This window comes from Schistocerca gregaria, chromosome X (assembly GCF_023897955.1).
Source record: "Schistocerca gregaria isolate iqSchGreg1 chromosome X, iqSchGreg1.2, whole genome shotgun sequence".
NCBI lineage: Eukaryota > Metazoa > Arthropoda > Insecta > Orthoptera > Acrididae > Schistocerca > Schistocerca gregaria.
In genome coordinates, this window is record NC_064931.1 from 482,381,113 (window position 1) to 482,395,681 (window position 14,569).

The window sequence follows — 14,569 nt, forward strand, 5'->3', positions numbered from 1 at the left end:
TGTTTTTTGGGTGAAGTGCAATATTTTTTCAGTTTTTACTGATTCAATGTCAGTTATTGAAATGTTTCACAGAAAATGCAGGTAAGTTTTCTTCCTGTCTGTATAACCAAAGAAATTAATTTCAGTGAAATGAAAGATATTATTTGGATTTGATGTAAATGAAGATGAATTGTATGGTGGGTTCTGTAATGTCAGGGGAAATTTAAATGATAAAGTCAATCTTTGCTGATAATGCTTTTGAGTAATGGGTATCTGTGTTTTGTGATTCTAGATGCAAACCAATTAATGAACAGAATATGAAAAAAAATAAAAATAAAAAAAGAAGAATCCTGTTTTGTGATAAGTATCTCAGAATCTAATGACCACACAGAAAGTGTGTTTTCAATTATGAATAATACGTGGACTGATGTGATAAACAGACATTCTGTTGAACTCATTAAAAGTGAACTGCAAATTGTATTCAGAATTATTCAGTTGTATGGAAGATGATAAGTTTCTTTCTGAATACCAATCAAATTATAAACATTCATAACCATGTCTGTGCATTCAAGTGTGTGAGTACAAAAATTCTACAAAAACTGAAAATTGAAATACTATACAAAACATTAACAGTGTAGTGTTACATCCTACATGATACGACATGTTGCCAATTTTCAGCAACTCCCTTATTTCAGAAAACCTGGCAACACTAATTACCAATGACACACACTGTATCTTCTCTTTCCTCTCTATGGTGCTGTTTTATATCAACACAGATTTCTACTAAGCCACCTTAACATCCCTGTTTAAGTATACAATCCATAAGCCATTGACAAGACTTAAAAAGCATATCCAACTCATTCCCTTTGTTCCTCTAGTTATTTGTCTGTCTTCCTGCTCTTTGCATTCTCAGTGTGTTTCATTCCACATTAATAATTACTTTCTAATATGATAATGCTGAATAAAGTCAAGCATATTCCACACACATTTGGCATCACCTGATACTGCCACACTTGCAGATACCAGTCAGCAATGTTCACCACCTTCGAATGAAACTAGTATACTAAGAGGCAATGCAGCTATTAAGAGCAATGAGCTGTAACACTGCTGTCATTAAAAAAAAAAAATAAAAAATAAAAAAACCTTCGTCAATGATATTTACAAAAAGTGAGAAACATACATTTCAAGAGGGAAAACACACAAACACACACACACACACACACACACACACACACACACACACACACACAAAAGCAACAACAACTTACCTCTCAGTTCTTTTAACCTCTTCTCTGGGAGAATTCCATGTTCCTTCTCCAAAACAACACTCAAAGCACTTATATTTTCTGAGCACGTCGACACTATATGGGCCTGAAATACAAAACATGTCAAATTTCAATCATGTTTGCCATATGAAGAGCAATTATAAATTTAAAAATCATTTTATAACAGTTACTGAATAGAAAGAAACTTCCACATGGGAAAAATATATTAAAAACAAAGATTCCAAGACTTACCAAGCGGGAAAGCGCCGGCAGACAGGCACAATGAACAAAACACACACACAGAATTACTAGCTTTCGCAACCGATGGTTGCTTCTTCCGGAAGGAGAGGGAAAGACGAAAGGATGTGGGTTTTAAGGGAGAGGGTAAGGAGTCATTCCAATCCCGGGAGCGGAAAGACTTCCCTTAGGGGAAAAAAAAAAGACAGGTGTACACTCGCACGCGCCCGCGCCCACACCCACACCCACACACACACACACACACACACACACACACATGTGTCTGTGTATGTGCGGATGGATATGTGTGTGTGTGTGTGTGTGTGTGTGTGTGTGTGTGTGTGTGTGTGTGTGTGTGCGCGAGTGTACACCTGTCCTTTTTTTCCCCTAAGGGAAGTCTTTCCGCTCCCGGGATTGGAATGACTCCTTACCCTCTCCCTTAAAACCCACATCCTTTCGTCTTTCCCTCTCCTTCCTGAAGAAGCAACCATCAGTTGCGAAAGCTAGTAATTCTGTGTGTGTGTTTGTGTGTTTTGTTCACTGTGACTGTCTGCCGGCGCTATATATGTGTGTGTGTGTGTGTGTGTGTGTGTGTGTGTGTGTGTGTGTGTATTCATCTACTTGCTTCCTTGCTTCCTTTGCTTTAATTTGATGGCTTTGACTATGCTTCACACCAAGTGATATTCAGAGGCAATCATGTATTGCTCTCCAATTCCCTCTGGCTGCAAAGTAGCAGGTCCCATATAGAGAGTATGTATACTCAGCAATAAGCACCATGGCTTCTGCCATCAAGAACTGTTTCATTAATATCAAATATTTTACATGAGTTACATTATGGGCAGTTCACCTTGGGGATACAAAAACCCTCTACAACCGGTAGTTGTCTGAACTTTTTGTGTCACACTGAATTGCAAAAAGAAATCAATATAAATAAACTCCCCATCATTTACTGCCATGAACATGGGAAACTTCACTAGGAGGTCGACAACTGTTTCACACATTTGATACCACTTAGTAATTACTTGAGAAGTATATGCGCTTTTAGACAACTACCTTGATTAGTGTCTTTCTTTCTTGATTAGTGTCTTTCTTTATCAGTACTGCTGCAACTGAATATCTTGAGTCATAGTCTACCTGCTTTCACATATAAGCCCTCTAAATTGTGCTATAACAAATGTGTTTGACTTGGAGGAACGTAATTCAAACGCTAGTGGAGGAAGAGATTATCATAACCAAAACTTGGTCAACAGAGGGACAAGAGGTGCTTAGCATATAATTCATAACTATCAGATCCAAATTCTGTAACAGAGTGAAGACAGACAATATTTCTGATCACCTATCTTCTGTCTGTCACTTGACATTGTTAAGTTGAGTAGGTGCTTTTTTGAGAGCAAGAGACTGTATTCAGGAAGTTCATTACAAATCCTTAGTCCCACTCAATGTCCACCAGTAACACACACATAACATTAGAGCAAACAAATGATAGGTTCCTGTTTGCTGCACATTGTTTTCCACCTTTAATAAAATGGTGTCTTCAAAACAATCCACAGAAATTAAACTTTGTGCATATGGTACAGTCCTCTGTGGGCTACAAGACCACAGAGTATTTGAGCTTTTTCCTTCTAATGCTGTAGCTTTTTATTGCACAATCCCTCCAAAGGTACCTTTGCCATCACTCACATCTTTTGCGACTTTTATCATTCTTCTACTGAGATAATCTGGAGTTTGATGGATTGTTTGTTTTTATTGACGACGACGATGACGACGACCACAACTGGTTTGTGGGGCGCTCAACTACGCGGTTATCAGCGCCCACACGAATTCCCAACCTTTGCTCAGTCCAATATCGCCACTTTCCTGAATGATGATGAAATGATGAGGTCAACACAAACACCCAGTTATCTCAAGGCAGGTGAAAAGTTTGTTTTTATTGTCCCTTAGTTTTGCCAATTATTTCATGATGGTTCTTCTGTGATGAAACCCTGTTGATTTTTGTGCTCAGTAATGTGCACCACCTATAAGAGCCTAATGCCTTATTGGGCTGCAGGCAGAATGTAAACACTTACAAAAAAACATCAGTGGGTCATAATAACCTAATAAGGAAGCTTTCCTTTCTTCCAATGAGAGATTATTTTAGCAAATATCTCTGCAGAATAAAGTTATAGTGCACTTTCTACCATGTTGTTAAACCACTATTTTGCCTGGAAGGAGAGGGATCTGGATTTGTCTGTGTTATGATATAGCTTAAGACCATTTTCATATTTGAAGACACATCTTTCATTTCAATGCCATTTGCTGCAGAGGGAGGAAATGAAGTTGGAGAGAAAGGGGGGAGGGGGGGGTTGATGTACTTTTTTAGTCCACATTTATTGAAGCACTATCACAGTAGCCATATGAAATAATTTAGGAAAACAAATCAATGAAGCCAACCAACAAACCTCAGTCAGGTGAGCATGCAGCTAATACTGAATGAAGCTGATATTTTCTTAATAATTATCAGAAAAGTTAGAACGGGTTGAATGATAACAATAACAATGCTCATGAAATGAGAGCAATTCTACATCCGTGTGAGGCAAAAAGGGGAGGGCATTAAATAAATAAATATAAAAAAATAGAAGAAAATGAGGAGATGAACATTCATCACAAATAATACAAATGGTAGACTGTACTGGAGGAGGGGTGATGCAAATCATTTTGCTAGTGTACACACTATTCACATGGAATGAGGTACAATAAAAGATGCTGGACAGAGAAGTTCCAATACTCAATTGTGATAAAAAAACAAAAAAAAAATGCAAATTATCTGGGGTCATCATTCATGCTGAAGAGTGTGGAGAGATGGAATATATGCATTTTCACTCCCATTTTAACACAGTGGAATGCCTGACACACAATTTACAAATTAAATACTACACCTATTCAATTAATTTAGCAAAAAAGGTATGAGAGCAGCTTCTTAAAAAGTTACTAATTGAATCCAAACTTCCTTTACAGAGCATTAGTTTTGCCTTAAAAAGTCATCTCAGTCAGATGGGATACTAAACCTTTCAAACCTCACCCACAAATACAATTTAATTCTCTTTCACTTGTTTATCTCATTACATTTTAAAGCAAAGACTGTAGTAGTAATAGTAGTAGTAGTAGTAACATTACTGAGACACCTACAGAGGAAAGAAGTATTCTGGAGAATCTTCTCAGAATGAAATTCAGTTTTTATATACTTAGCACCCACGAATACCAGGTTGGTCAACACTCACATATAATGATAGGCTTTCACCTACATAAGTCATGTGGCAATCTTTGACAGCGTATGTGAGCTACACAGTACTGAAATACATCTCAGCCAGCAATGCAAATATAAAAGGTCATTAGTTACGATGAGACATGCAGATTATGATTGTATGCTGTTTTTAAGAGTTTTATAATGAATGTGTTAAAAGTTGAAGTTGCCATATGACAACCAGGGAGCTGTGTACGATACATGAAATACCAAGTTCAGTTGAATGCTAATATAAGCTATGTCAGAGTTTAATTCTGAGACCCTAAAGCACAATGCAGCTCTGAAAGTCAGAAAGCATTACTATACGTACAGTTACCATGAGAAATATGCATCAAGGAGTTTGTAAAGGGATTTACAGTAATTGTTGTATAATGGGCCCATACCTACTCTGCCAACAGCCCACATTACAGCCAGGCTATGTGGGCAGCCACCTTCCTTGCAGAAGACACTTTAACTCTACTGTATTTTGCACAGCCACAAGATGGCAATGTAACTGACATCCAGAGATCACTGGCCCCATGGACCTTTTCCCTGTGCAGGTCACGGGTGACGAAAAATAGTACCGGCTGTATCCTGGCACCTGGGGCAGTATTTAGGCCACTCCTTGGTCCAGGAGAGCCAGTTCACCCTGGGTGGACTTCTTTAGCCAGGTGCTCACCAAATGCAGTACCATTCCATCAATCAGGAATATCTTTGAAGCTGCTACACTGATTATGCCAATTCCCATCTCAGTGATAAGTTAGGGGACCTGGTAAGACTTCAGGTCTTTGTTTCATTAATGCTAAACTGGACTTGGCTGTGTTTCCTCGAAATATAATGTTGATACTGGACTGTCCTCCTAGGATTTTAACTTGTACTGATTCTAACTTCAAAACAATCATACCATTGTATATAGACTGAAGTAACGAATCAAAAGTTGTACCAAGGTCAGGATTCAAATCTGGGTTTCCTGTTCACTAAACAGATGCACTAACCACTATGCCACCCTGGTACAATGGCTTTGCAGAAGTGCACAGGCTACTACGGCATGCTTCCCACCTCAAACAAAATTCCATTCACATCTCAGCCCATTTGGTATTCCCCTTAAACTCTAACAGCATTGCAGAGGTACTCCAACTGTATTGCTAATAGCACCTCAGCAATGAACGAGAAGGGGGTCCTGCCTGAAACCCAAGCATAGGTGTTTTTAATCAAATGAAACTACATGGTTCCAGAGACCTTTTCAAGTCTCAAACATCTGTGGTGTATATATGCAGATCCATGTGACGAATGAAAATTTGCACCAAGCCCAGAATTCAAACCCAGGTCTCTTGCTCACTAGGCAGATGCTGAGGTGCCATTAGAGTAAAGTTGGAGAGTCTCTATGATGCTGTTCAAGTTTAGTGGAAATTCCAAGTGGGCTGGGGCATGAATAGGAGGGCTTTCGATTGAGGAGGGAGGCGTGCTAGGATAGTCTGTGCAGTTGTGTAAAAAGCCATTGTGCCACGGTAGCATAGTGGTTAGTACAGCTGCCTAGTGAGTAGCAGACATGAATTTGAATCCCAGCCTTGGTACAAATTTTCATTTGGCACTTCGGTCTGTACATATACAGCAAAGATGCCCAAGACCAGAAAAAGTCTCTGGAACTATATAGTTTCAGTTAATCACATTAGTATTTGGACTGTCCCATTGGGACTCAAAATTTCCTAGTGTTGTCCATTCTGTAATTACTAAGTTCAACTAAGCCACTGACAATTTTGATGTTTACTCTTTGTACACGAAGTGACTGTTTTGTTCACACCTTTGGCCTCCATGTATATACCTTGCTGTTATTTCCAAACTCGAGAAGAGACATTTTGTTAATACTGTTTATTCTTATTCAAGATGCTATTGTCTTTCTAAAGTAATTAATTCTTACATTGTACTTAACTCATCGCACTAGACATGTAGTCTTTCTAGTTAAATAAACTTGTTATATCAATTTATATTACAAACTTTCATGTCAGCAGAACCAGGCGGACATACCAGTGACAATGAAGAATGTGTGCATGAAGTTCTGTAATGATGAAGCTAACTTGCCACAGGTACCTTCAGCAGGCCAGTGATATCAATTCATAAACTAAATTTCTGTACAACAACTACAGTAACTGGACCTCTATACACAAACCATTTATTTTTAAATTCCTTTTAAAGATGGTTTTTATACATGTAGTGGTTATCAGTAGTTTTCATACATCCATATGGAACTGGGAAATTGGGTTTATTCAACTCATGATATATACTTGCAATACATTTGGTTTAAGTACAGGAGACATATCAAAAATTTATAATACAAGGTCTGTTCAAAAAATTCTGGAACATTCATAATTTCATGCCAATGGTGTACTGGAACGAAATGCAGCTGGCATCCCAGCACACACTTATGTTTAATGTGTAACTGCCAGAAGTTTAATTGTTGTATGTCTGTTAGTTATTGTTCAGTGCTGTATTGAGTAGAACATTATGCCACACAGTTTGCAAAATTTCGAGATGGACTCATATTCACAGGAGATGTACATTAGTATGTTCTGAAGAAATGATTAGCATTTCAGTCAGCTCGGTTCAACAAGTGCCCTGTCCCCTAGTAGGCACAGGGTCCGCCACGGGCCCTGATAACTTGTTCTATGCATGATGGCATCGATACGTATAAGGCGTGAATGCTGTCCTGTGATGTAGCCATTCATGCTGCATTCACCTGGCTCCAAAGTTCATCTGTGCTGACTGGCATTGGGTCACAGCGCTGCACCCATTGTTTCACATATCCCACACATTTTTCACTGGTGACAGGTCTTGTGATATGGCAGGCCAGAGTAAAAGGCACACATCCCGTGACACCATGAAGACATGGTCGTGCGTTGTCTTGCTGAAGAATGGCATCTGGGGTGTTGTGCAGAAAGGGTATGGCTACGTATCGCAGGAGATCATTCACATAGGTCACACTGGTCAATGCCCTGGATATGCACCAACTGTGATTTTCGGGTGCACCCAATAGCGCCCCATACCATAAGGCCTTGAGTTGGCAATGTATGTCTTGTGAAAATGCAGTCACTGTGATGCCACTCCCCCGCCTCTGGTAAACTAACATGCAGCCATCATTTTCACACAAAGAGAACCTCAATTCATCAAAAAACACTATCTGATGCCATTCCTGTCCCCAGTGATATCTTTCCATACACCATTGCTGTCTAGCATGTGTCTGCACATTCATCAAAAGTAAGCGGAGAAGTGGACAACGTGCATAACCCAAGCCAAAAGAAATGGTGACAGACTGTCACCCCTGATAGTGCACAATGTGTAACACTATCCCACTGTTGTGCTAGAGCTGACGAGGATGCAGATGTGTGCTGCAAAGCCATCTGGATGAGTTGTTGACCTTCTCAAAGGGAAAGCGGGGGCAGGGGGCGAGGGGGCTGGTAGTGTGACCTGACCCATCTCATCATGTTCTAAAGCCTTCTGTGAAACATTTAGCACACACCAGTTGCACTGCCGAAACACTTCGTCCCACACGAGCAGCAATTTCCTGGATTGATGCATCACATTCCCTCATGTTAATAATGCGCCCTTTTTCAAACTCACTGATTTAATGGTACATTTCATGCATATTTTTGTGAGCTATTCTGCACATCTGCTCAAATCACACTGACTCATTAGCTTCAGTTTATACTGACAATGAGAGCTGCAGGCACATTTTACAGTAGGTGATATTGTACCAAAATATCAATGCTGAACTCGAACCTGCAGGCTGATATGGTTCAAACACTTATCACTTCTGTAGAAGATACTAATGTATATGTCCTGTGAATATGAACGTCCTATCTCTAGTCATTCAAGGTGTTCAGAATAATGACAGAACACAAGTGTTTTTGCATTCTAAATACAAAGCTAATCAATTTGTTTGCTAGGTACTCAATGTGTACCTGCCAGTTCAAATTTTTATATGCATTTAAGCCTAAGAATATGCCGAGTCAGCTTCTTCTAAATCTTGGTTGTTGTGAATACTCTTAATCTAATCACATTTTGACTATTTTGTTTTGAATTGCATCATGTGAATCTTAGATATGTTCAGATTCAACCTACTTAGCTGAAACCAAGTTCCTAAGGTACAAAGGGTACTGATCACGGATTTGGGGTTTCTTCTGAAACCTGATTTTCGATTAACACAGAAGTACCATATGCAAACATAACTGGCACAGAGCTGATATTTAATGGTAAGCCATTAACACAGAGGAGAAACAGGACTAGACCTAATAAGGAGCCTTGTGGAACATCCTGAGATCATTTTTTTTTTTTCCAGACAGAATAACAATTTGCCCCATTTAAAAAGATGCTAACTCTTTGCTTTCTGTTTGATAAGTATGATTGTAGGGCATCGCCATTAATGCCATACTTTTCAAGTTTGTAAATAAGCAATGTATGGTTTACAGAATAAAATACCTTTGTGAGGTGACAGATAATTCCTACCACCTTACTGCTCTTTTCTAATGATGTACTTATTTTCTCGGTGAAACTCTTCACTGCAACTATGGAGTTTTTCCCTTGTTGAAAACCAAATTGATGGTTTACAATAACAGAATATTTTGCAATGAAGTTTTGGATTTGGGCAATAGCAAGTTTTTGAGGTGTTTTAGATATGACTGGGAGAATTGAGATAGGACGATAATTTCCCATGATCTCTCTTGATCCCTTTTAGATGCGCAGTTTGACTTCAGCATATTTCAGTACCTCTGGTTGGGTGGTTGGTTGGTTTGGGAAAGGAGACCAGATAGCAAGGTCATCGGTCTCATCGGTTTAGGGAAGGACGGGGAAGGAAGTCGGCCGTGCTCTTTGAAAGGAACCATCCCGGCATTTGCCTGGAGCGAATTAGGGAAATCACGGAAAACCTAAATCAGGATTGAACCATCGTCCTCCCAAATGCAAGTCCAGTGTCTACCCAGTACCTCTGGAAACAGCCCTCTACAAAACATTGATTTATTATTTGAGTTGCGGGTTTGCAATTTTATTGTGTACTGCTTTAGTAACATTGGTGGCTACTCCATCCCAACCTGCAGATTTTTAGTTTTTTAATGCTAGGACTGCATTTTTTACATCCTTCACAGAAATTTTTAAAAATTTTGTAAAGTTTTCAGAGTTTTAATTTAGGCCAAAGGGGTTTACTTTTTTGTGATAATCTGTTACTTTTACTCAGACTTCATTAAAGCACTCTAGTATTTGAGTTGGACTTACAGTAATGTATCCTTTAATGTTAATTTTTTAAATTTCTTGGTTACAGTCTCTAACACCTAACTCAGATTTAATGACTGATACAGAGTCTTTGTCTCATTTTTGTGGTTTAAAATTAGCCTGTTATTTGCCAATTGTTTTTCCACCTTCACAACTTTTTTAAATATAGCTTTATAGAGTCTAACATATTCAATGATATCAATGTCTTTATTACATTGGTCACGATTTTAGTTAGTCTATTTTTTGACTATGAATAACCCTCTTCAGTTTTTTATATGTTATGTATTATTGATTCCGTGTTACTGAAAGGGATGTACAGTTTGCCTCGCAATCTGTGTATGTTTGCAAACTGCTACCTAATTCTGACGTTCATATGATTTCTCTATGCTTAATGTTATGTTGTCCTGAAGTTAAATTCATTATGTCTCCTGTTTTGACACATCTACACTGTCTGGAGGTTTTTTTAAAAAAAAAAAACAAACAAACAGAATACCAAGGAGGAGTTCTGCGGATTTTTCTACATCTGAAAGGTTATGTCTATTCAAATTTCACACTAGTCACGTAAGAGTGGAGCTAGTAGCACCACTATGAGGATACAAATAAGGTTTGCTTTAAATACACACTTTAACAGTCTTGAGTGTTAAGTTACCCTTGAGACTGAAGGTGTTGAGTTCATGTTAGTCAAGAATGCCTTTAAGGTTGATAGCATTATCAACACCTCACTGAGTTTGAACAAGATTGCGTAATAGAGTTGCAAGAAGAGTCACAAGAAGACTGTACTCTGTACTGGTGCATTAAGGCATGTCAAATATTTTGACTTTGTTTTGCAAAAACTGAATGGAGGTCATAATGTTGTGTTTACGTTAGCAATTCCCAATGATATCTATATGAAATGTGAATTACATTGTGAACTAATTCAATACCATGCTATTTTTGTCATTTCGTGTACAATTCACAGCAAACTGTTTTCTTTCAAGAAGTGCCTTCTTATCATTATTTTTGTCTGTACTTCTACTCTAAGCTTAAGAATATACTACAAAATCTGTGAACTTTTTTATGCGACTTAAAAGTTTTCAAACAAGTAGTACTCATTTGAAGCAGTGTTATTTTATTATCACACAAATAGTAACATTTTTGTCTATATCTTTTTCCAGGCACAAATAATTTTTTCCACTTAAAAAACCTGAAAATCTTATCATGACTAGTAAAAGGAAGACAAGACGGGTCACTACCACTCACATGAGTAACTTCATTGGAACTGGTAGAGAAATGCTGCCTTCTCAACCCCCAACTCTGTGTGATATTCTAAGATATGGGCTTCTGCTAAGACAACAGAGGGGAGAGAATGTCAGAAATTATGAAGTAGCCACTCTTGCAAGGGATATTTATATTTATCACAAAGTGTTTGAAAAGTGTGGGCTAGCAAACATTTGTTTTGTGGCAACAATTTTAAATTCGAGAGTCACAGTCCCGAAGAAAATAGAAGAGAACTGAGAAAAGGCCGAAAACTTATCACCTGGCAAAGGAAACCTGGAAAAGAAGGCGGCTTATCAGCAATGTTAGACAAGCTTTTCGATATCCTTAGTTGCAAGTGTGACATTAAGCTATGATCAGAATTTGAGGGTCCATGTCCAGATGGTGCTGACTGTAAACATGAAGTGCACATCTCCAAGTGTTTATTAAAGGTCAAAGAGAGAAGGTTGGATCTGTTGGACAGGAGCACATTCAATTACCCAATATATTTGAGCACAGTCAAATTAAAAAGCACAAGAGGTAATAAGACAAATTAAAAAGAATTTCTGAATACATGCAGCAAATGAAGGAAGATTTAACATTACAACCAAATGAAATTCTTTTCTACTAACAAGGTGAAGAGACAACTGATATTAAAGATGAAGATTCTGAAGATCCTTTGCAGATACCATGTGATGATTCTGACATACTTTCTACTTCAGTTATATGGCAGTATAAGACACAGTTGCATAACATTGCATTGAAAAGTATTAGGTATGTGCTAAGCTGCTGTTAAAACTACTGCATATTTGGGTGCTGTGTTAATTACTGAATAAAACATGATACTTGTGGTTGATCAAAATGAGTTAAAAGGACCAAAGGAAAAGTCATGACATCACTTGATGAAGAATTTCATGATCAGTGCAGGACATGCAAGAGTTAATGTATTTTCTTTGATGGATGCCAAGATACCACTATCATCTGTCACAAAGCAGGTAACTGAAGTAATCAGTCTCCAACTGTTGTGAAAGGATAGCATTACTCTTTTTGCAGTGAGACGAGTGGAAGATACCTTTGCCATTTGAGACGTAATGAAAAGAAAACCTGCTGAAGTTATTGCTAATCACCTTGTGGCTACTTTAATGAAAAACAGCATTGATAAAAATTTGCAGGCTATTGACAGTGACTCAACAAATTTCAACACTGGTCGGAAAGGAGTAGACATACATTGGGTTGAGACAAAGCAGAATCGTAAACTTATCTGGTTGTTTTGTGCTCTTCATACTAATAAGCTACCTTTACATCACTTGATCAAACAGTTGGATGGGAAAACTTTGTCTACCAACAAATGGTGTGATAAGATTTACAAGATGCTTGATAGTACAACAGAACTTTAAATCAATCCCTCATTTGTCAGAATATCTTTTCCATACCCTTCAGTTCCACTGAGTGACTCTGCTGTCAAAAATCTCTTTATAGATCTGGCCTATAGTTACAGGATAACTCATTCTATGAGGACAGGTGGACCACCTCTAACTGTTCAGCCATTATTAGAAATTGGCCCTGTAAGGCTACTCTCAGTGGTTAACAACTGCAAACAGGATTTGCCGCATATGCTTTTTGAAATTTGGCCTTAAAGACAACAGCTTGAAGATGTTACAATTTCTTATGGAGTATATTATAGGCATTTACTATCCCTAATGGTTTAATGTCAAATCTAATTACTCTCGGGCGAAAGAAGGCAGTAGCAGATATTATTTAGCCAACAGTCCAACATTCATCATGCTTTGCATTTAGTGAAATGATGCTTGAGACATTTTTATGCTCAGAAGAACAAGAAGAAAGGAAAGCGGGGGTCCATAAAATAACTAAACTGAGAAATTGAGATGATGATACACCAGGAGACCTATCTGTTCACCCTAGGAAAACTCTTGCAGTAAATACAAATGCAACTTCTCTTTTGGAACTGACAGACTGGTCATAAAAAGTATATTAACTTCCACTTACTTGTAAACTCAAAATATCAGACATAAGGAAGTTCGTTCAAGAGCCTATAGAAGTTCCAAAGTGGCCATGTCATGGGAAGTCCATAGAAAGGTGAGTGGAACAAGTAACAGATGCTCCTGTCTGAGTTATACTCAAGAGAAACGAGAAGGATAAATTAGGTGCCAGGAAGTCAGCAGAAGAATGATGTCTAGGGATGAATCAAAGACAGATTTGATGAATATTGTTGGTTGTAGCTTTTTACATTTTTACTATGTGTTTTCAGTGTTTGACAATAGAAACAGTATACAAAGAAAATTGTTTGAGTTCATTAAACCAGTTTTTGTGCAAATTTTGGTGGAGTTTATATTAATTCATGCCCTGTCGATATATATTAGAATCAAGTGCCAATTTACCAAACCAAATGTTTATCAACAAAGAAAAACCTTTAAATTATGATATTACACGTCAAAAGGCATTTTTGAAACTCCCTCATTCACAAAAACCATGAAATTTTATTTTTGTCCTCTAAAATGACACACCATACTGTCATGTGGCACTACTGAGAAGGAAGACCATTGTGTTTTGAGGTATGGCTCTGGCACATTGTATTGCATCTGCAAAAGCAATTTGAGCAGCAATTGGCACCAATGTGACAACAAACTGTTACAAATTGGTTACTTCAAGGACAGTAGTGTGCATTGCACTGACCCCAAAGCACTGCCATTTTTGACTTCAGTGGTGTCAAGCAAGAGCTCATTTGAGTGCAGATTGGAGGTCTGTTGGATTTTCTGATGAAAGCTGGTTCTGCCTCGGTGGTGTTTAGGGGGAAGCCAATTGAGGACCTGCAACCAACCTGTGTACATGCTACACACACACAAACACACACACACACACACACACACAAACACACACACACACACACACACACACACACACACACACACACACACTCAGGACCTCTACTAAAGAGTTACAGTCAGAGGTGCAATTTCATATGGCAGCAGGAGCACTCTCGCAGTTATCTCATGCACCCTGTCTATCATTCTAGTGATTTGGCCTGTGTGCTGTCCTTTATTAATAGAATTCCAGAGAGTGTTTTCCAACAGGATAACGCTCACCCACATACCACTGTTATAATCCAACATGCTCTACCAAGTGTCAACAGGTTGCCTTGGCCCACTCAATTACAAAATCTGTCTCCAACTGAGCACACATGGGACATCATCATAAGATAACTGCAGCATCATCCACAAACAGCATTAACCACCCCTACACTGACTGGCTGAACAAGTGCAACAGGCATGGAACTCCATCTCACAAACGGACATCTGGCACCTGGACAACAAAAAGC

At 38.4% G+C, this 14,569-nt stretch overlaps 1 protein-coding gene across 4 annotated transcripts in view; it reads right to left on the reverse strand.

Annotated features, from left to right (window-relative positions):
- Positions 1–14,569, reverse strand: part of LOC126298945 (uncharacterized) — an 828,858-nt gene that overhangs the window by 146,933 nt on the left and 667,356 nt on the right. For all 4 annotated transcript variants that reach the window (XM_049990548.1, XM_049990546.1, XM_049990547.1 and 1 more), the window contains exon 18: positions 1,248–1,350. In XM_049990548.1, the coding sequence (XP_049846505.1) occupies positions 1,248–1,350 (103 nt within the window). The remainder of the gene's footprint in view (positions 1–1,247; positions 1,351–14,569) is intronic.